The following is a 20,647-nucleotide window of genomic DNA, read 5'->3' as shown; positions in this document are numbered from 1 at the left end:
CACAGAAACAGCCCATGCCAAACTATTAATCTGCTTAGTCCCATCTGCATGCATCCAGCCCTTCATAACCCTCCCATCTCTGTGCCTATACAAATTTCTCTTAAACCCACATCCACCACTTACACAAGCAGCTTGTTGCACACTATCACAACCCTCTGAGTGAAGTAGTTTCCCCTCATATCCCCTTAAACATTTCACGTTTCATGGTTAACCCATGACTTCTAGTTCTAGTCTCACCCAACCTCTGTGGAAAAAGCCTGCTGGCATTTACCCTAGCTATACTCCTCATAACTTCGAATACTTCTATCAAAATGCCCCCCATTATTCTATGCTCTAGCGAATAAAATCCTAACCTATTTGACCTTTCCCTATAACTCAGGTCCTCAAGTCCCGGGAACATCCAAGTTACACTTATTCAATCGTATTGACATCTTCCCTGTAAGTGACCAAAACTGTACACAATATACCAAATCAGGCCTTCCCAACACCTTCATCATAACATCTCAACTCCTGTACTCAATACTTTGATTTATGAAGGCCAATATGCCAAAAGTTTTCTTTATAACCCTATCTACCTATGACTCCACATGGAGTCATGGAATTATGGATCTGTATTCCTAAATCCCTCTACTCCACAGCACTCCTCAGTGTCCTACTACTCACCCTGCAAGTCCTACCCTGGTTTGTCCTCCCAAAGTGTAACACCTCACATTGTTGGCATTAAATTTCATCTGCCATTTTTAGTCAATTTTTCCATCTAGTCCACATCTCACTGCAGGCTTTAATAGTTCTCCATATTGTCCACCACACCCCCAGTCGTGGTGTCATCTGCAAATTTATTGATCCAGTTTACCACAAAGTCATTCAGATTATTGATATAGATGACAAAGAATAACAAACTCACCACTGATCGCTGCGGCATTCCATTAGTCAGAGGTCTCCAATCAGAAAGGCAACCATCTACTACCACTCTTTGGCTTCTCCCTCTAAGCCAATGTCTAATCCAATTTACCACCTCATCTTGAATGCCAAATGATTGAAGCTTCTTGACCAACGTCTTATGTGGGACTCTGTCAAAGACCTTGCTAAAGATCATGTAGTCAACATCCACTGCCTTGATTCATCAATTTTCCTGGCATCTTCCTTGAAAAGCTCTACAAGATTGGTTAGACACAACCTCCCATGCACAAAGCCATGTTGACTATCCTTGATCAATCCCTGCCTATCCAAATACTTATGTATCCTGTCCCTTAGCAGACCTTCCAGTAACTTATCCACTACTGATGTCAGGCTCACTAGCCTATAATCTTCTGGCATATTCTTAGAGCCTTTCTTAAACAATAGAACAATATTAGCTATTTTCCAGTCCTCTTGCCCCTCATCTGTGACTAAGGACATCTTAAATTTCTCTGCTGGGCTCCTGGAATTTTGGCACTAACCTCCAAAAGGGTCTGGAGGAACACCTTATCAAGCCCTGGGGATTTATCCACCTTAATTTTTCTCAAGACTGTAAACACCTCCTCCTTCTCTGTAAATCTTCCAATCAGGCAGGTTTAAGGATAATTTGAAATTAATATTAAACAGAAATTATTGAGTAAAAAGTGGAATTTCCTGAAGAGATACCTTGAACAAAGAGAAAAAAACCTGACACCTCTGCTATTTAATATGTACATACACAAAACAGAAGCGTGAGTGGTCCATTCAGAACCTCATGCTTGCTACATCATTATATATATCATGACCGACCTTTTACTTTGGAGCACTTCTCTGCAGCAACTTTAATTGCTTGTTAGAGCTTTATGAGATCTTTAAAGCGATTTGTGAACACCTAAATACTTCAATTTTCCACCATTTAAAAAAATTCTCCAATATGCTGTTTTCTCTTTCTTGATTAGACAACCCCACATTGTATTCCAGCTTTTATAGCCTTGATCGTTCACTTTACCTGTCTATATCCCCTTGAAGATTCCAAAATGCTTAGTATCATCAGCAAACTTGGATGCATTACATTAGCACCCTTTGTCCAAATCATTGAGCCAGAGTGATAAACTTGGGCATCAGTACCAATATCTGCTACAACTCATCAGCCAATGTGTCCCAACTCAAAATGACCCATTTGTTCCTAATCTCAGGGTTGTTTTTTTCTGCTTTAGTTTGTAACTGTTCAAGACCCACAGACTTTTGAAAGATCAAAATGAGTGCACCCTACTTCCATAGCCACCTCTTTTAAAATCATCAGGTCTCTTATAATAAATGTTACTGACGAAATTAAATGCTAGTTTCTCATTTACTCCAGGACCTTGGTTCTCTTCTCTTTCCAGGAAGTATCCCAAGTGCTACTCAATGAAAATAAACATAACATTCTTTTATTTCTCCCTTCCCAAGAGAGCCAATTTAACTTTTGTTGGTCTTTTCCAGAATAAGTAAAGCTCTTACTCTCCATTTTTGTTTCTTACTTGATTACTCCATCTCCATATACTTCCTTTAATTTCTGGGGTGTCCTTTACTGAAACGTTCCTAATCTTCATGCTTACTGTACTTTGTGCCAACATGATAAACCATCATAAACCTATAGATACCTGATCACTATTAACACTTTTTTGTTTTATTTTAAGATTTCAAACATTTGTTTTACAGCAAGAAATTTCATTTCTTAATTAAAAACCTTTTTCCTTTGCTGTAATGCCATAGTATCACCTTGGTCATGGCTGGTCTGTTTTTCTTATTTTGTAATTTAAATTGACTCACAAACACAGCAAATGCAACCCCACAGAGTTAGGAAAAATAGATCTTATATGGCGTGGGTGTGGCAGGGATGGTACCAAGGCTTAAGATAGGTTGCAAGAATCATTACATTTTGTGTCTTACAAGCAAGTGGTAATACAATAGGATTAGGGTTGCGAAATACAGCAGATTTTGAGAAATTGGGTTAATCAAGACAGCTGCCTATTTATGACAACTCTTAAAAAACAAAAACTAATCAAAAAAATTGCCAGATTCCCTTCATTAATTTGGGACACTATGCCACTTAATTGGGACAGGAGACTGTTTCCGAACAATTTCTAACTTGGGTCAGATGCATACACTAGTGCAGCTGTTGGACACTACGCCATGCTTAGCACCAACAGTTTTTAAATAGCGCCGTTGCCTGTGCATGTGTTCAAAAAATAGTTATTTTTGTCAGTGATGGTTAGCAACAATTAAGCAGCAAGGCAACGCAGATCTGTTTAGCTCTCTGCGGTTTCAAGCTTTCAGGCTTGGAGGTGCCAGAAACAGCTAGAAGTGAAATCAAAACAATTTCACTATTTCAACAAGTTAGGACCTACAAAGAATTTAAAGGTATTGGCAATACCTTTAAGTGTTACAATGAAAATGAAGATTTGGAAGACACAATAATCAAATGATTGTATGAAGCAGTCCATTATCTGCACTAGGTGTCTGGGCGAATTTTGTTCAATCAAAATAACATGGCAATGTACAGTGAATTCCTCCATCAATACTGATTAGGATAGTAATGCAGTAGAATTGGCAATGTTTCAATTTGTTCTGCATTTCCTTTAAATACATAACTTGTTACTCCGTTAAATGTTAGTTTGTATTTTTCTAAAAAATACATTGTGGCGACCCACTTCCCAGCACACTCGACCCGGCTCACGCTGGCATGGAGGCCATTCCCAAAAAGGGCACCAAGTCTGCTTCACCAGCAAGGGGAAAAGCCCGCGCGCGGGACAGGACTGTGAATACGCGCCCCCTACAGCATTCCCGTTCGGGGAGGACAGGATCAGGAAGGCTTTAAAGCGAGGCCACGAAGTTCGAATAAACCTCTTTTGCAACTGCAGCTCACCGACTAAGTGTCGTTATTTCAGCGCTGTGTGTAGCACCACCGCTACAATTGGTGACTCCGACAGCCCAAACGATATTTGGACAGGAGATGAACGCCGCCACATCTGTTCATGCAGTTTCGTTAAAACTGCCAAGCTTCTGGACGCTGCGACCTCACCTGTAGTTCCAGCAAGCAGAAGCCCAATTCCACGTTCGGCAGATAACACGTTACTACTACGTGGTGAGCTCCCTCGACCAGGAGACAGCCGCCTAGGTTGAGGAGTTCATACAGTCACCCCCGGAGGACGGCAACTACACAGAATTCAAAGCCCTGCTCATAAGGACTTTCGGACTCTCACGGTGCGAGCGAGCTGCCTGCTTACTGCACCTGGATGGTTTGGAAGACAGGCCGCCGTCAGCTTTGATGAACGAGATGCTGTCCCTAGCCGGAGGTCACAAGCCGTGCCTCATGTTTGAGCAGGAGTTCCTGGAGAAGCTGCCTGAGGACATACGCCTGCTGCTGTCTGACGTGGATTTCAGTGACCCCCGGAAGGTGGCAGCCCGGGCGGACTTGCTGTGGAAAGCCAAGAAGGAGAGTGGAGTGTCTGTCGCACGGATCACCAGGCCATGCTCCCGGCAGCAGACCATAACAGGCCCGGCTGCAGAGCCCACTAACCCCAGAGGCAGGGGTGAGGAGACCAACAAACAATGGTGCTTCTACCACCAGCGGTGGGGTGCAGAAGTCCGCCACTGTAGCCCGCCTTGCAAGTTCCTGGGAAACTCCAGGGCCAGCCGCCGCTGATGGCTACGGCAGCTGGCCATCGGGATAGCCTCCTGTATGTCTGGGACAAGCAGTCAGGATGGCGTTTTTTGGTTGACACCGGAACCGAGATCAGCGTCTTACCTCTGCTGAGTTACGACACCCGCAACAGGGAACCAGGTCCCACCCAGAGGGCCGCGAACGGCAGCACAGTAGGGACGTACGGCACCCATACGGTGCAGCTACAGTTCGGCTCCAGCCGGTTCACGTGGGACTTCACACTGGCCGCCGTAGCCCAACCGCTCCTGGGAGTGGATTTTTTGCAAGCTCGCAGCCTACTGGTCGACCTGCCAAGGAAGAGACTGGTCCACACTGAGACCTTTCAAACGTTCTCCCTGGGTGAAGCCCAGTTGCCGGCCCCACACCTAGACTCCATCACGCTGTCCAACAATGACTACACCAGAGTCCTGGCGGATTTCCCATCAGTTCTGGCACCGCAGTTCCTGGCAGCCATGCCCAGACACGGCGTACAGCACCACATCCCGACACAAGGACCACCCCTCCGCACCCGTGCTCGAAGGCTTCTCCTGGACAAGCTCCGACTAGCGAAGGAGGAGTTCAAGATGATGGAGGAATTAGGGATCATATAGCAGTCCGACAGCCCATGGGCCTCCTCCCTGCACATGGTGCCCAAAGCAACAGGGGGCTGGAGACCATGCGGCGACTACCGCAGGCTGAACGAGGCTACGACACTGGACCGCTACCCTGTGCCGCATATTCAGGACTTTGCAGCAAACCTGCACGGCGTACGGATCTTCTCCAAGGTAGACCTCGTCCAGGGATACCATCAAATCCCGATGTATCCAGACGACGTCCCCAAAACGGCACTCATCATCCCGTTCAGCCTTTTTGAGTTCTTCCGCATGCTGTTCGGCCTAAAGAATGCCGTACAGACATTCCAGCGGTTAATGGATGCGGTGGGACGCGACCTGGACTTCGCTTTCATCTATATGGACGACATCCTCATCGCCAACAGCGACATCTGTCCTACATCTCCGAATACACGATAGATATCTGACATGTCTTGGGAAAGGACAATGTCGTGGCAGACGCCCTCTCCTGCCCTAACATCCAAGCCCTGCCCCAGGGGGTAGACTATGAAGCGCTGGCGGAGGCGCAGCAGGCAGACGATGAGATCCCTAGTTACAGGACTGCAGTCTCCGGTTTGCAGCTCCAGGACCTCCCCGTAGGCCCAGGTGAGAGGACCCTACTCTGTGACGTCACCACCGGCCAATCCCGTCCCGTTGTCCCGGCAAACTGGCGGCGATGCATTTTCAACTCCATTCACAACTTAGCGCACCCCTCCATCAGGACAACCGTCCGGATGGTAGCCAACAGGTTCGTTTGGCACGGACTCCGCAAGCAGGTCAGTGAATGGGCCAAAACGTGCATGCACTGCCAAACAGCCAAGGTGCAGCGGCACACCAAAGCCCATCCGCAGTAGTTCCACCCTACTCGCTGGCGTTTCGACCACATTCATGTAGATATCGTGGGCCCCCTGCCAGTGTTGTGAGGAGCGCGGCACCTCCTGACTATCGTGGACTAGTTCACAAGATGGCCAAAGGCGGTCCCGCTCACTGACACCACCCCCGAATCCTGCGCCCGAGCATTGATTGCCACCTGGGTATCTTGCTTTGGTGTACCAGCCCACATTACCTCCGACAGAGGCGCCCAGTTCACCTCCAGCCTGTGGTCAGCTATGGCCAGCCTTTTGGGGACACAGCTGCAGCACACAACTGCTTACCACCCACAGTCAAATGGACTAGCGGAGCATTTCCACCGTCACCTGAAGTCGGCTCTCACGGCCCACCTCAAAGGGCCTAACTGGGTTGACGAGCTTCCCTGCGTCCTGCTCAGAATCCGCATGGTGCCCAAAGAGGATCTGCACACCTCGTCGGCTGAGTTGGTGTACAGCGCACCCCTGGTCATCCCAGGAGAGTTCATACCAGCCCCAAGGGGGCAAGAGGAAGAACCCACAGCAGTCCAGGACAGACTACACGAGAGGCTCGGTAACCTGGCTCCCATACCCACTTCACAGCATGGACAGAACCTGACCTGCGTACCCAAAGACCTGCAGAACTGTAAGTTTGTTTTTGTACGATTGGGCGGACACCGGACACTGATACAATGGCCCTACGAGGGGCCGTTTATGGTGATCAGAAACAATGGGTCCACATTCGTGCTGGACATTGGGGGGAAAGAAGAGGTTTTCACAGTGGACCGACTCAAACCGGCCCATGTGGACTTGGCGCAGCCGGTCGAGATTCAGGCACTGCGGTGCAGAGGCAGACCTCCCAAACAGGGACCGACCCAGACTGAGAACGTTGGGGGTGTATTGCTGGTTCTGGGGGGGGGGGGGGGGTTATGAGGCGACCCACTTCCCAGCGCACTCGAACTGGCTCACAAAGTGGCGCGTGCCGGCATGAATGCCGGTCCCAAAAAGGGCGCCATGTCTGCTTCTGCTTCACCAGCAAGGGGAAAAGCCCACGCGCGGGACGGGACTATGAATATGCACCCCCTACAGCATTCCCACCCGGGGAGGGCGGGATCAGGAAGGCTTTAAAGCGAGGCTGCGAAGTTTGAATAAACCTCTTTTGCAACTGCAGCTCACCGACTACGTGTCGTTATTTCAGCGCTGTGTGTAGCACACCGCTACAACATTTTTTTCACTATTTCCATGAAACCAGCTAATCGGGGCAGCTGCTTATTTGGGCCAAAATGCACTGGTCCTGACGTGTCTTAATTAGCTGGAATCTATTGTATTACATTTTACTATTCTATCAAGGCAGTGAAACTGTACAATAATGCATCAAAATTAATATAGCTGCAAAAGAATAAGTCATCTAAGTGTTATTGTAATGCCAGCTACCCACAGTCCAAATTATAATATTATACATTATACTATGGCTTTTTAACTAAAATAGTGCAGGCTGCAATATAATCATGCATGACCCAAAAGACAAAACATATCTGTATAGCTTGTGACTAAAATACTTTCTGTGATTATTCTCTTCGTCATTATATCCAATAAAGGTACCTTCAATTACAAGTAACATACCTTTGGATTGTATTCTTTCACAGTTTGGAGAGATAATAACACATTTCAGCCTTTTCAGTTTTAGATGCTTCAGCACTTCTCTCAGCCCCATGACAATTCTTCGTTTCTTCTTAGCTTTAATTGGATCCTTTTGGTATAACCGATCTTGGAAACGGACAAGCTCCTTCAGTAAGTCAGTCACATAATTATCAACTTCTTTTGACAAAACTTGAGTACAATATCTGAAATAATAAAAGTACATGGTGTAGATTTACAAGGTGATAGTGCTGGAGAGATGTGTTGAAAGATTTGGATAAATCAGAGAGGAAAAAAATCATTGACATGCAAAACAAAATTTGCAATACAAAACATTGGCAATCTCATTGCGAGAATTCCTGAATTTATAAATATTTAGGAATACTGGTTTCACAAAGCAATTTTCCCAAAAAGAAAAAAACACTAATCCCTGGATTTGCAATTGTAACATGATTTGGAGATCAAATTATTGTGAACTGCAGAACAAAAGACTGGAATGTTTAAAAACTCATCTGTACTCGGAGCACATTACACGGATTAGAACTCCTACTTATAATCAGGTAGGCAAAATGTTAAAATCATAATTATTATTTATTTAGAGTTTTCACTAATCAGTCAGCTTTTATCCACTATTACAGTTAACTAAACTCTCAGTAACTGGAGTTACTACCACACATTACCAAACTATTCAGTTCAGTTAATTTACAGAACAATACATATACTCAAAACTAATAAACTCAATACTATTCAAGACAATGAAATTATCTAAACCACAAGATTTACTGCTGACTGAATTATAGGTCCTTTCATATATTCAAATGGAACCACACTCATATGTGACCTAAAAGTTAAAAAAAAATACTTAAAAAAATCCATAGGAAAACGCACAGCAAAGAGCAAGTGGTATTACTAGGAGTAATACAATCAGAGCTACACAGCACAGAAACAGGCCCTTTGGCCAGCTGTCCATTCCAACTGCAAAACCCATCTATGCCAGGCAGATGGGAACTGGTCTCTCAGATCTTTACTTAAACTTCCCTCTCCTCATTTTAAATCTCTACTTCCTTGCCCATTTTTGTAAAAAATCAGCCATAATCTTAAAACATCTCCAAGATCCCTGAGGTCCAGGACTCTGCTGGGAAGAACAGGCCCCCAATCCTTGGGGTTGTGTTGCCGATGGCCGTTGGCGGGGCTGTCTTAATACGCTCAGCAGAGGATGGTGCTCGGAGAAGCTGTGCCGGAGGGGATGGTCGTCGGCTCGGAGGTTCGACTGACTCGGAGTCCCTTTGACGGACAGGCCGCTTCCATTGTGTGCTGCGTCTGCGAGGCTGAGTCAGGCGGCACCTTGGAAGTCCAAAGCGGGGGTACTCCCTTCTGCCGCCAGCGTGGGATGGCGAGTCTGTCGGGACCCTGAGGACTTGTGGAAACTGTGGTGATTTCTTTTGAACTTACAGTCTTTTAACATCTTTAACTATTTTTACTGTGCCCGTAGTCTGTTTTTTATCAATTATGCTATTGTTTGCACTGTTGTAACTATATGTTGTAATTATGTGGTTTTGTGCAGGTCTTGCATTTTTAGTTTTTGGTCTTGTTTTTGTCTGGTGGATTTGGAGCTCCTTTCCGGGGAACGCACTAGACGGTAGCGCGATATTAATACGTAGCAGCCTCTCTGGACTCTGGATTGGAGATGGCCAAATGTTACGTGGATTTTCTGGTGTAGTCTGTTTTGTCATATGCTTTTGTGATATCATTCTGGGGGAAAGTTGTCTCATTTTTTAACTGCATTGCATTTGTGGTTTCAAAATGACAATAAACTGAATCTGAATCTGAAGATTACATTTGTATAGCTGTAACATGACATTCCCTCTCTTATGCACAATGCTTCGGCCTATGACAGAAAGCATTCCAAAATTGCCTTCATACCTACCCTATCCACTTGCATCACTATTTTCAGGGAACTATGAACAAGTACCCATTCCTATGCATCATCACTCGTGCAGTCCCTGCCATACTCCACATGTCCTACTCATACCTGACATTTTAAAATGCATTACCTCATGCTTGTCAGGGTTAAATTCCATGTGCCACGACTCCACCCAACTTTCCAATTGACCTATGTCCTGTGTTATTAGTAAACATTCTTTGCGGTCTTCAACTCTATTAATCTTTGAGTCATCTGTAAACTTACCAGGCCATCTACATTCTCATCCAAGTCATTAATAAATATGACAAACAAGTAGCTCCAGCACTGATTTCTGTAGTATACTACTGGCTACAAACAATCTGACTCCAATCATCAAGATAATTTTGGGACCAGTTTGAAGGGCACCTCAGATCCCATGTGGTTTAACCAGCCTACAATCCTGGACCTAGTAAAAACCTTGCTGAGGTTCAAGTACACTACCTGCCTACTCAATGTTTTTAGTTATCTTCTCAAAAGCCTGAATCTCAATCAGAGCTGTAAAACCAAATTTTGCCTTAACAAAACCATGTTAAGTCTTCCATCTTAGTCCCTGCCATCTCAACTGAACATAGATCTGCCCCTTAGAATCTTCCCCCCCCCCCCAAATCATTTTACTATAACTGATGATAGTTTAACAGCTTGTAATTTCCTGGCTTATCTCCACTTCATTTGCTTTTTGAATAATGGAACAACATTTCCTATCATCCATTCTTCTGGTACACCATCTGGTACACTAGTTTCAATATAATTATGGAGAAGGATGGGACTGGACCCAGGGCTGAGATTTTTGATTGGAGAAAGGCTAACTTTGAGGCAATGCGAAAGGATTTAGAAGGAGTGAATGGGACAATTTGTTTTATGGGAAGGATGTAATAGAGAAATGGAGGTCATTTAAAGGTGAAATTTTGAGGGTACAGAATCTTTATGTTCCTGTTAGGTTGAAAGGAAAGGTTAAATGTTTGAGAGAGCCATGGTTTTCAAGGGATATTGGAAACTTGGTTAGGAAAAAGAGAGATATCTACAATAAATATAGGCAGCATGGAGTAAATGAGATGCTCGAGGAATATAAAGAATGTAAGAAGAATCTTAAGAAAGAAATTAGAAAAGCTAAAAGAAGATACGAGGTTGCTTTGGCAAATAAGGTGAAAATAAATCCAAAGGGTTTCTACAGTTATATTAATAGCAAAAGGATAGTGAGGGATAAAATTGGTCCCTTAGAGAATCAGAGTGGACAACTATGTGCGGAGCTGAAAGAGATGGGGGAGATTTTGAACAATTTCTTTTCTTCCATATTCACTAGAAGAAGGATTTTGAATTGTGTAAGGTAAGGGAAAAAATAGGGAAGTTATGGAAACCACATCAATTAAAGAGGAGGAAGTACTGGCACTTTTAAGGAATATAAAAGTAGATAAATCTCTGGGTCCTGACAGGATATCCCCTAGGACCTTGAGGGACATTAGTGTAGAAATAACAGGGGCTCTGACAGAAATATTTCAAATGTCATTAGAAACGGAGATGGAGCTGGAGGATTGGTGTATTGCTCATGTGGTTCCATTGTTTAAAAAGGGTTCTAAGAGTAAACCTAGCAATTATAGTCCTGGCAGTTTGACATCAGTGGTGGATAAATTAATGGAAAGTATTATTAGAGATGGTATATATAATTATCTGGATAGACAGCATCTGATTAGGAACAGTCAACATGGATTTGTGCATGGAAGGTCAAGTTTGACAAATCTTATTGAATTTTTTGAAGAGGTTACGAGGAAAGTTGACGAGGGTAAAGCAGTGGATGTTGTCTATATGACTTCAGTAAGGCCTCTGACAAGGTTCTGCACGGAAGGTTAATTAGGAAGGTTCAATCATTGGGTATTAATATTGTAGTAGTAAAATGGATTCAACAGTGGCTGGATGGGAGATGCCATAGAGTAGTGGTGGATAACATTTTGTCAGGTTGGAGGCCAGTGACTAGTAGTGTGCCTCAGGGATCAGTACTGGGTCCAATGTTGTTTGTCATATACATTAATGATCTGGAAGATGGGGTGTTAAATTGGATTAGTAAGTATGCAGATGATACTAAGGTAGGTGACATTGTGGATCCCATGAAGTAGGTTTTCAAAGTTTGCAGAGATTTAGGCCAGTTAGAAGAGTGGGCTGAGCGATGGCAGATGGAGTTTAATGCTGATAAGTGTGAGGTGCTACATTTTGGTAGGAATAATCCAAATAGGACATACATGGTAAATGTAGGGCACTGAAGAACGCAGTAGAACAGAGTGATCTAGAAATAATGGTGCATAGTTCCCTGAAGGTTGAATCTCGTGTGGATAGGGTGAAGAAAGCTTTTGGTATGTTGGCCTTTATAAATCAGAGCGAGTATAGGAGTTGGGATGTAATGTTAAAATTGTACAAGGCATTGTACAATTGTACAAAGCATGTAAGGCGGAATTTGGAGTACTGTGTACAGTTCTGGTCACTGGATTATAGGAAAAATGTCAACAAAATAGAGAGAGTACAGAGAAGATTTACTAGAATGTCACCTGGGTTTTAGCACCTAAGTTACAGGGAAAGATTGACCAAGTTAGGTCTTTATACTTTGGAGCATAGAAGGTTGAGGGGGTACTTGATAGAGGTATTTAAAATTATGAGGGGGATAGATAGAGTTGACGTGGTTAGTCTTTTTCCATTGAGAGTAGGGGAGATTCAAACAAGAGGACATGAGTTGAGACTTAGGGGGCAGAAGTTTAAGGGTAACATGAGGAGGAATTTCTTTACTCAGAGAGTGGTAGTTGTGTGGAATGAGCTTCCAGTGTAAGTGGTAGAGGCAGGTTCGGTATTGTCATTTAAAGCAAAATTGGATAGGTATATGGACAGGAAAGGAATGGAGGGTTATGGGCTGAGGGCGGGTCAGTGGGATTAGGTGAGAGTAAGCGTTTGGCACGGACTAGAGGGGCCGAGATGGCCTGTTTCCGTGCTGTAATTGTTATATTGGTATCTGAAACTAAAGAATTTAGAAAAATTTCCATTAGAGCCCCAGCGATCTCCATTCTTGCTTCCCACAGCACCTTGGAGTAGCTCTGAAGAGGCCTGCAGATTCATTCACCTTCATGTACATTTAACACTTTCTCCTTCCTGATACAAATGTCCCAGAATATCAATGTAGCTCTTTCCTAACTCTGCAACAGCCACATCATCCTCCTCCTGGTGAATATTCATTAGTTATATTTATTTAGAATCCGCTCCTATCCCTGGGCTCTACACAAATTCCCCCATTTGGTCCCCAAGGGAACCTGCTCTTTCCCTAGTTTTCCCCTTGCTTTTACTTTACTGATAAGGTCTTCCCCTTAATCCGCTTGCCAAGGCCATTTCATGACCTCTCCAAATTATCTCCCATATCCCCTATAAACTTCAAAGGACTCAATTGAAACCAATTGCTTATATCTGGCTTGTGCTTTTTTCCTGATCAAACCTTCATCTTCTTTTATTATGTTCCCATCTTCCTTTGTTAACAATATCCCCTAATCATACCATTTTTGTTTCTTATCCTTACCAAGATAACATTTACCCTGAACTCTTACTATCTCATCTTTAAATGCCTCCCACTATTGGATATTGTTTATTTCAATCTACTTTTGCCAGATCCCATCTTATACAATTGAAAATTACTCTTCTCCAAATCTGAGATCCTAACTCCTGGACCTTTTCCCAAGGCTATCCTGAGCTTACTGAATTATGGTTGTTCTTCCCAAAGAGTCTCTCCACAGACACTTCCTTCCCCCATTCTCACGTGCTAATAGTGGGGGTCACAACCTTTAAGCCATTAACTGAGGGGTCCATGGACCCTAAGTGAGAACCCCTGCCCTAATACAAGGTTGAGAAAAGCCATTTCCCTAGTAAGGCTCCCTATGTACTGCTTTAAAAAAACATTTAAAGCCCCTCACTCTAATGCAATCCCAGTTAATACTGATAAAGTAAAAATTCCAACCTTACTGCTTTATACCCTACTGCAATCTGCCTGTATATCCGATCATAAAATTCTACTGAGTATTGGGAAGTCTTCTCAAACCTCATGGATGTCAATGATAAACTCTCTCATTTTTACAGACTTCAGCCAGTACAGGGCAGCCTTACTCAAAAAGGATAGTCCTTTAAACTCAAGAATTAATCCAGTGAATCATTCATACCCAGGCCCAATACAAGTACATACGTTATGAAAACAAAATTGCTCATGGCTTCGTGAAAACACAACAAAGTTTCATGCAGAGAATCTGTGAGGAAGTGGAAAAAAGATTTACAGAGCAAGTTGACATGAAAAGAATAAACAAATCGATGGCATTAATAATCATTTGACTAAAAGTTTGAAAACCTCAAATGTAAATAGATTATGAAGAAATCAAATAAAGTATAAAAAAATCAATGTTTTTGTACAGCTACAGGTATACAGGATACATGTCATATATGTATAGAGGAAAATATGTCAACTAGCAGAGGACTGTGAGATCATTATTTTTGTTAAACTGCATGCCAATTACATTACAGTACCACTAACACTCAAACATTGTGACTTCAATTACTCAAAAATTCTCTAGACAACAGAACTTTGAAACTGCAGTAGCATTATGACTGCAACATTATGACCAGCAGCTTATGACAGTCAACATATATAGCATCTTGTTATTTAATTTACAATTTAGTCATTTTAATATTAGAAATACAAGATCAGAAATTGAGTTGCAATAAAAGTTACAGCACCTTCACAAGAACTAAGATAAACAATCTGGCATCAAGTTCACCCACAAGAAAAGTAAAGTAAAGCTGCACCAACAATGAGGAAAACACAGAAACCGCAGAAATAAAATCAACCTTTGCACCAATAAAAAGGATATAACTATTGTAACACAGAGCAGTTCATGAGAATTTAAGTACCTTTAAATTTCGAAACGAATTGCCTTGCCTGCAGCCCAGTTTCAAGATAAATACTTTCTGGTCAATGTGATTCATGTCATATATAATTAATAATTTATTAATTAGTTTCCTTTTCTAAAACAGTCTATACAATCTGGGTCATCAATCCTGTGAACAAACTGTTTATTTCAATTCAATACCTTATTCACATGTCTGATAAACATCAAGCTTTTTGGTTACCTTGGACATGTTCCTCTCACCACTACATGAAAACATATTCACTCTATGATGATTAATGTTGTTGAATAAACTGATCTGTTATCAATGGTTGCACTCCCCACCCAGCAATCTTTTTAAATGTATTTTGTCATTTTCCTGGCAGTTAGAAAGGCAAAATTGGGAAAATATTTAATAATGTACCTGGAAGAAAAGCCAGTAGTTTTCATTTAAAAACATTACTCTCGTACACTTTGTGTGTGAAAAGACAAATTCTGACCAAATGGGAACGATAGAAAACTTTTGTGAAAAAACACCATAATACTTTTCTAGCAAAGTAAAAAGTAAAACCAGTCTGAGTCGTTTGCAATGTTGAGGCTATGTAGCACTGATTATCTGGAAAAATTGAACTCATCAGAACAAGAAACGTACATGTGCAGACATGAAACAAAAATGACATTTTCACTTTTGAGAAGTTGAAGGGAATTTAAGTTCATTTATGGCTTAATAAATTCATAATGTTATGATATGAATAGCTTTATGGTTAATAATAGTGACCAAATCAAACATGTCTGATGGTCTTTTGAAGACAAGTATGACGGTGTGGCCAAGATACAACATAGGTTTCAGAAAGGGAGCTTGGGGGAATTGTGTAAATGACTGCTTATTTGAGAGAAAGAAAACTGTTTGAAGAGAGTTGTTCTGAGAAGTAAAATACTATGACTATAGACTAAGGGTAATGAAGAAAGATAGTGAATTACTGTTGTGTAGCATAAAATTTAAGTCTGTGGTTTGGGTACTAACGAAAGGATTGGAAAAGGAAGTGGATGGTTAAACAACCTCATAGCTAACAGCTGAATATACAGATCGAGGCAAAATAAAGATGCAGCATTAACTTTGAACAAAAAGAGTGCCAATGAGAGTATTTGTAAAAAATGAAGAATGACTAGAGAGGGAGTGTTGATTTTGGTTCCAAATGGGATAAAATTAATGGATAATGAATGCAGAAACTTTTATGATGCAAGACATCTTACCATCATTCAAATGTACTGCATGATAACAAGAAATTTAAGTAAATAATAAATTTAATAGTGTTGAATTTCAGAAAGTAGATGCAATGTTTCTCAAAAAATACAGAGACAAGCAAGTTGAAAGAGCAGTAACAGAGCAGCACAAGTGTATCCTTTATAGTCTAATGCCAGTAATCATTCCACTCTTTAATAGACTAGAAATACTAATATTTTTGTAAATGATGAGATCTGGTATTAAACTGAATTTGGAGAATCAGAATTTTACAGAATTTGATGTAAAATTGCACACCTCTATGGAGTAGGTAGTGAAGAGGAAATGATAATTGCAACATATAGCTCCAGAAATTCACTTACTCTCTAAACCGTCTGCTGTGTAACTTTTGATGACTGGGATTTGGCAGAATGTCTTTTGTCAAAATTTCCTCAGAAATTTTTGGTGCATCAGAAAGAGACTGTACATTTTGACAGGGCGATGAAGGTGCAGAATTAGTCAAATCTTCTGTAGAATCTAAACCAAAAACAGTGTAAATTACAAACGGTAAATTTATAGAGCATGTGACATTTTCTAGCTCACACTAAATACACCAAAACAAAGAGCACAAACGAAATGTTTTTCATCAAAGGCCTTCTACTGACCAGAAATATTAGTGCCCCCTTTCACCAACTGAAAGATTTCCTGCAATACTTGTCCACACAGTTGCAAATTTGAACTTTAGAAAACTCCATGCAATGGTGCAATGAGTGATTTTTTCTGACTAAATAAGTATTCCTTGAAATTGGGAGGCTGCATAGTCTTCTCTCGTCAAGCACCGGCTTACCCACACCCCCCAACATCTAGTTTCCTCCAACATCCCAAAAACGCGCAGGTAAACTGCCCCCGAATGCAGTGTCTAGAATTTGGCGGATAAAATGGGTTAGGATAGATATCATCATAAAATTGGATGCTTAGCTGTTGGTGTGGACCTAGTTGACTTAAATGCCTGTTTCCGTGATCTGGCACCTTATCTTTAAGTATGCATGGTTTTATTCCAGATATGCCTTTCTGCTCTCCTCAGTGAACCAGAGGTCACTCCTTGGCTTAACAGTAAGGGAAATGAAAGATACACTGGGCAAGAAGGCTAGAGCTTCCTGATTGTAATTTCGAACTGCCAATAGTTTGTTTCTGAGTGCATCTCTTTCAGCATGAGACTAGTGCCACACAGCAGGGTGAACTCTACCTGTGGTGTAAATATGGGACTATTTCCATAAGAGCGGACATGTCCGTCAATGCCATCATGAACAAGAACATTGCTTGCCTAGGATGATGTAGAGTCAGCTGATCCTTCAAACTGGTTCACTTACTACCTAATGCAAACCCAACAAAGGTCACCAACCACCATCAGGTTCAAGAAAGCCACTTCTTTCCAACCATTCAGTCTTGAACCAACTGGCAAAACTAAAGTACCTCAGTTTAGCAATACTCTGACAACCTTGCATTAAAATGGGCTTTGCTTTTTTGCTCTAATGTTTTTCCTGTACAATAAGTGTATAATTTATTTTTTTTCTCTGTGAATGCTGCTTATATGCTTCTATGATGCTACTGCAGGCTAGAATTTTATTGTACACATGCATATGAGAATAAACTGGACTTTCACTTTGTTTTACCTTTTTGGACATGAGAGTTCTCAGATGCCCTACCACTTACAGGAGAAGATGGAAGTATTTTTGGAAGTTTCAAACGCAGTTGCTGCTATTGTCCTGCAAGTTCTAGCTCATTTAACCTTGCTAGCTTTTCTACCTAGTAGAAGAATATTTTGAGTAAAAATTTGGCCAAGGTTTATCTCTTTTACAACTGATTCTAACATCAAATGCATGAATTTCATGCTCAAGCAAAATAGTTGTTAGCTATTCAACACAAGTCATAAGAAACAAATTTAGATGGAACCTCAGAGCTATAATGATACAGACTGCAGGTGTGCTTACTATCGTTTGCGCTGAACAGAAGTCACTTTCTACAAAAACAAAAGATAGTCTAACCTACCAGACAGCAGCAAACATTGCTAATAGTTTGGCTTTCAAAATACTTTGCTAGACACCTAACATGAAACAATGAGTTCAGTGAAGTGACAGTCCACTTTGATTCCCCATTAGTGAACTTGGTAAGAATGTGTGTGGGGTCAACCCCTGCCACTCATGGTCCTAATTTTCTAAATATATCTGCTTCACAAATACTACATATCCAGGTAGCTTTGATAAACATGCACATAAAAATATCTTAACTAAATATTCTTTTGCAGCAAAATGTTTGCAGTGCTCAATATCAATCTCAATATCAGATACAAAAGGTTAGTTGACACTATAATCAACGCTAAAAGGCAGATATTAGCTCAGCATAATGAGCAAATGAACTGCTTTTAAAGTACAATTATGCTCAAAATTTGAAAGATTGTATTACAATTATTACAAACACTAAACTCCAGGCAAGTTCATGCACAGACAGATGAACGTGCAACAAATAATAATTTACTAGATTGTTTTTGAGTAATTAGAGCCTGTTGGGAATCCACAGTGCATCATAGGTCTCCTTATTTATACTAGAGTAATTGTTTTGTGCTGACAGCAGTTAACTCAGCCATGCCACTTTGACCTGGAGTTATAGAAAACTATTCCTCATCAGTAGAATAGAAGGACAGGCCAGAAAACATGCTTTAGAAGAGTGCAAATTTGACAATGGGTTAAGCGTGACGCCATTTAGCAGTACTTCAATTTCTGTCTAAAAATTCAACACATAAATAATGCTCCATAATGGATACAAAGCTTTAACTTCACCTCACTGACCATTCTTTAAAAATTAGATAAGCAAGTTGATAAGTGTAACAGAAATGGTGAGTAATTTGAGCACTACAAAGACTGAAAGACAATGAGAGGGTGAGTGGGACAGAAAGAGGACTTCCACTGCTTCGTATCACTTTTTCAATAAACTAATTCTCTATCCCCCTGGATAATCTGTTAATCATGACAAATTTCCAAATCTTGCAAATAGCAGGCTACTATTGACAGGCAAGTAAATTGAAACAAAAATAGCACCAGGCACGTGGAAACAAGTAAATCCACATATTGCACTTTTATTACATAAATATACGATATAAATGATGAGCACGCAAATCACACTATTTAAATCTACGAATTTTCGCTCATTGCAAATAAACTAACAAATGAAGTGTGCATCAGTATACAGTTACATTAAAATGGATACAGGTGTCCCCCACTTTACGCCGCTTCGCTTTTACAAAAGACCTACATTAGTAACCTGTTTTCACATTACAAAGAGGATTTTTCCTTTCCCCATATAAATTAATGGTTCTTCGCTTTACGCCATTTCGGCTTAAATAAGATTTCATAGGAATGCCCTACCTTTGTAAGGAGTGGGGGGGGGGGGGGAACACCTGTATCAGGGTAGTTTTCAATATTACCATTAAAAGGGGGTTTTATTTCAAATCAGACACCCATCACAAATATCTGCTGCAATACTTAATCACAAACAGGAAAAAAAAATCTGCAGATACTGGAACTAGGAGCACATGAGGAACTTGCAATGGAGTGAAGTGGAAAGAATGCAACAATAATAAAACATTCCGATAGCAGTCCAACCCTGAATGGAGAACAATGCGCACAAGACCCTGGTTACAGAGGACCTAATTTACAGAAATCTAACTTTATGTACATGCTCCCAGGTTCTGCTCTCAGGTACAGTACTCATCAGGAAACAATGCATAGATCACCCAGGGAAAAAGCCAATGCCATCCAAACCCTTATCTATGCAAGATCAATACTTTACAGACCCTGATCCACCTGGTTAGCTCATACTTTATTTTATTAAACAGCCAATACTTTTCTTGCCGATTAGTAGACGGGCTCCCTGTGTTACTTCACCCTGGTTGCAATCAGACAATGCTTGTTACAATTCCTTTGACGGCAACAACTCCTTCCCAGGTTGTACTGAACTACCCAGGTCTTCTCTTTGCAAAAGTGTTCTTAAGTGTTGTTGAGGCCAAAGATTTCATATTACACTTTTGGGAAAAACTACTCATTTGTAACCTACAGAGAATTCTGTTTATAGCCAACCCTTAAGTTAGTAAAATAGAACTCACAGAACTAGCTTATGCTAAAATGGCATTACTGAAAGAAACCATGCTTTTATATCTGCAAATAGAATATTTCCACACCCAAGTATTGGCTTTGACAAATATTTGTGGAATATTGAATCAATTCACAGTGCTGGACCTTAAAATTGCAATACAGGAGCACATGGTGGTAATATAATGTAATCAAGAATGGGACCAGTTTTACAGGCAAGAATAAATAGCTGTAAGATCAGTAGTCAGCAAAACATCTGGAGTCAAATAAACTGGAATCTCTAGTCTGTAGTGTAAGAATAAGGTTTACCAAATAAATATCAAAAGGACAACAACAAAAAAAGACATCTGTTTGTCATCTTCTAGCCTTGTTTGACCTGGATACAGGATTCCACATTCATTAATGAACAACCAAAACAAAAACAACTGGTACAGATGCATCACAAACTTCAAACCTTTGACGACTGTGATGGGCTATAGCCTTCTTGCTTGATTTACTTACCTGTTTTACGATCATCTTTTGCTAGACTAGCTAGCTATACCAACCAAAATACTCTAAACCATGGGGTAATCGAAAAATGCTGACACTTAGCAGGCCAGTTAGCCTCTATGTAGAGAGAAAAACTGAGTTAATTGTTCAGGCCATCCTTGAAAGGCCTAAAATGTTAACTCTGCTTATCTTTTCAATAGATACCACCTGATTTATAT

General features: G+C 41.3%; 1 protein-coding gene across 2 annotated transcripts in view; it reads right to left on the bottom strand.

The window, feature by feature from the left end:
* Positions 1-20,647, bottom strand: part of LOC132394128 (selenocysteine insertion sequence-binding protein 2-like) — an 84,973-nt gene that overhangs the window by 7,682 nt on the left and 56,644 nt on the right. For both annotated transcript variants that reach the window (XM_059969896.1, XM_059969897.1), the window contains exons 14-15: positions 16,179-16,332; positions 7,701-7,921 (exon numbers count right to left, since the gene is read on the bottom strand). In XM_059969896.1, the coding sequence (XP_059825879.1) occupies positions 7,701-7,921; positions 16,179-16,332 (375 nt within the window). The remainder of the gene's footprint in view (positions 1-7,700; positions 7,922-16,178; positions 16,333-20,647) is intronic.

This window comes from Hypanus sabinus, chromosome 5 (genome assembly GCF_030144855.1).
Source record: "Hypanus sabinus isolate sHypSab1 chromosome 5, sHypSab1.hap1, whole genome shotgun sequence".
NCBI classification, from domain to species: domain Eukaryota; kingdom Metazoa; phylum Chordata; class Chondrichthyes; order Myliobatiformes; family Dasyatidae; genus Hypanus; species Hypanus sabinus.
Note: the sequence above shows the minus strand (reverse complement) of the source record. Positions and strands in the feature narration are given on the sequence as shown.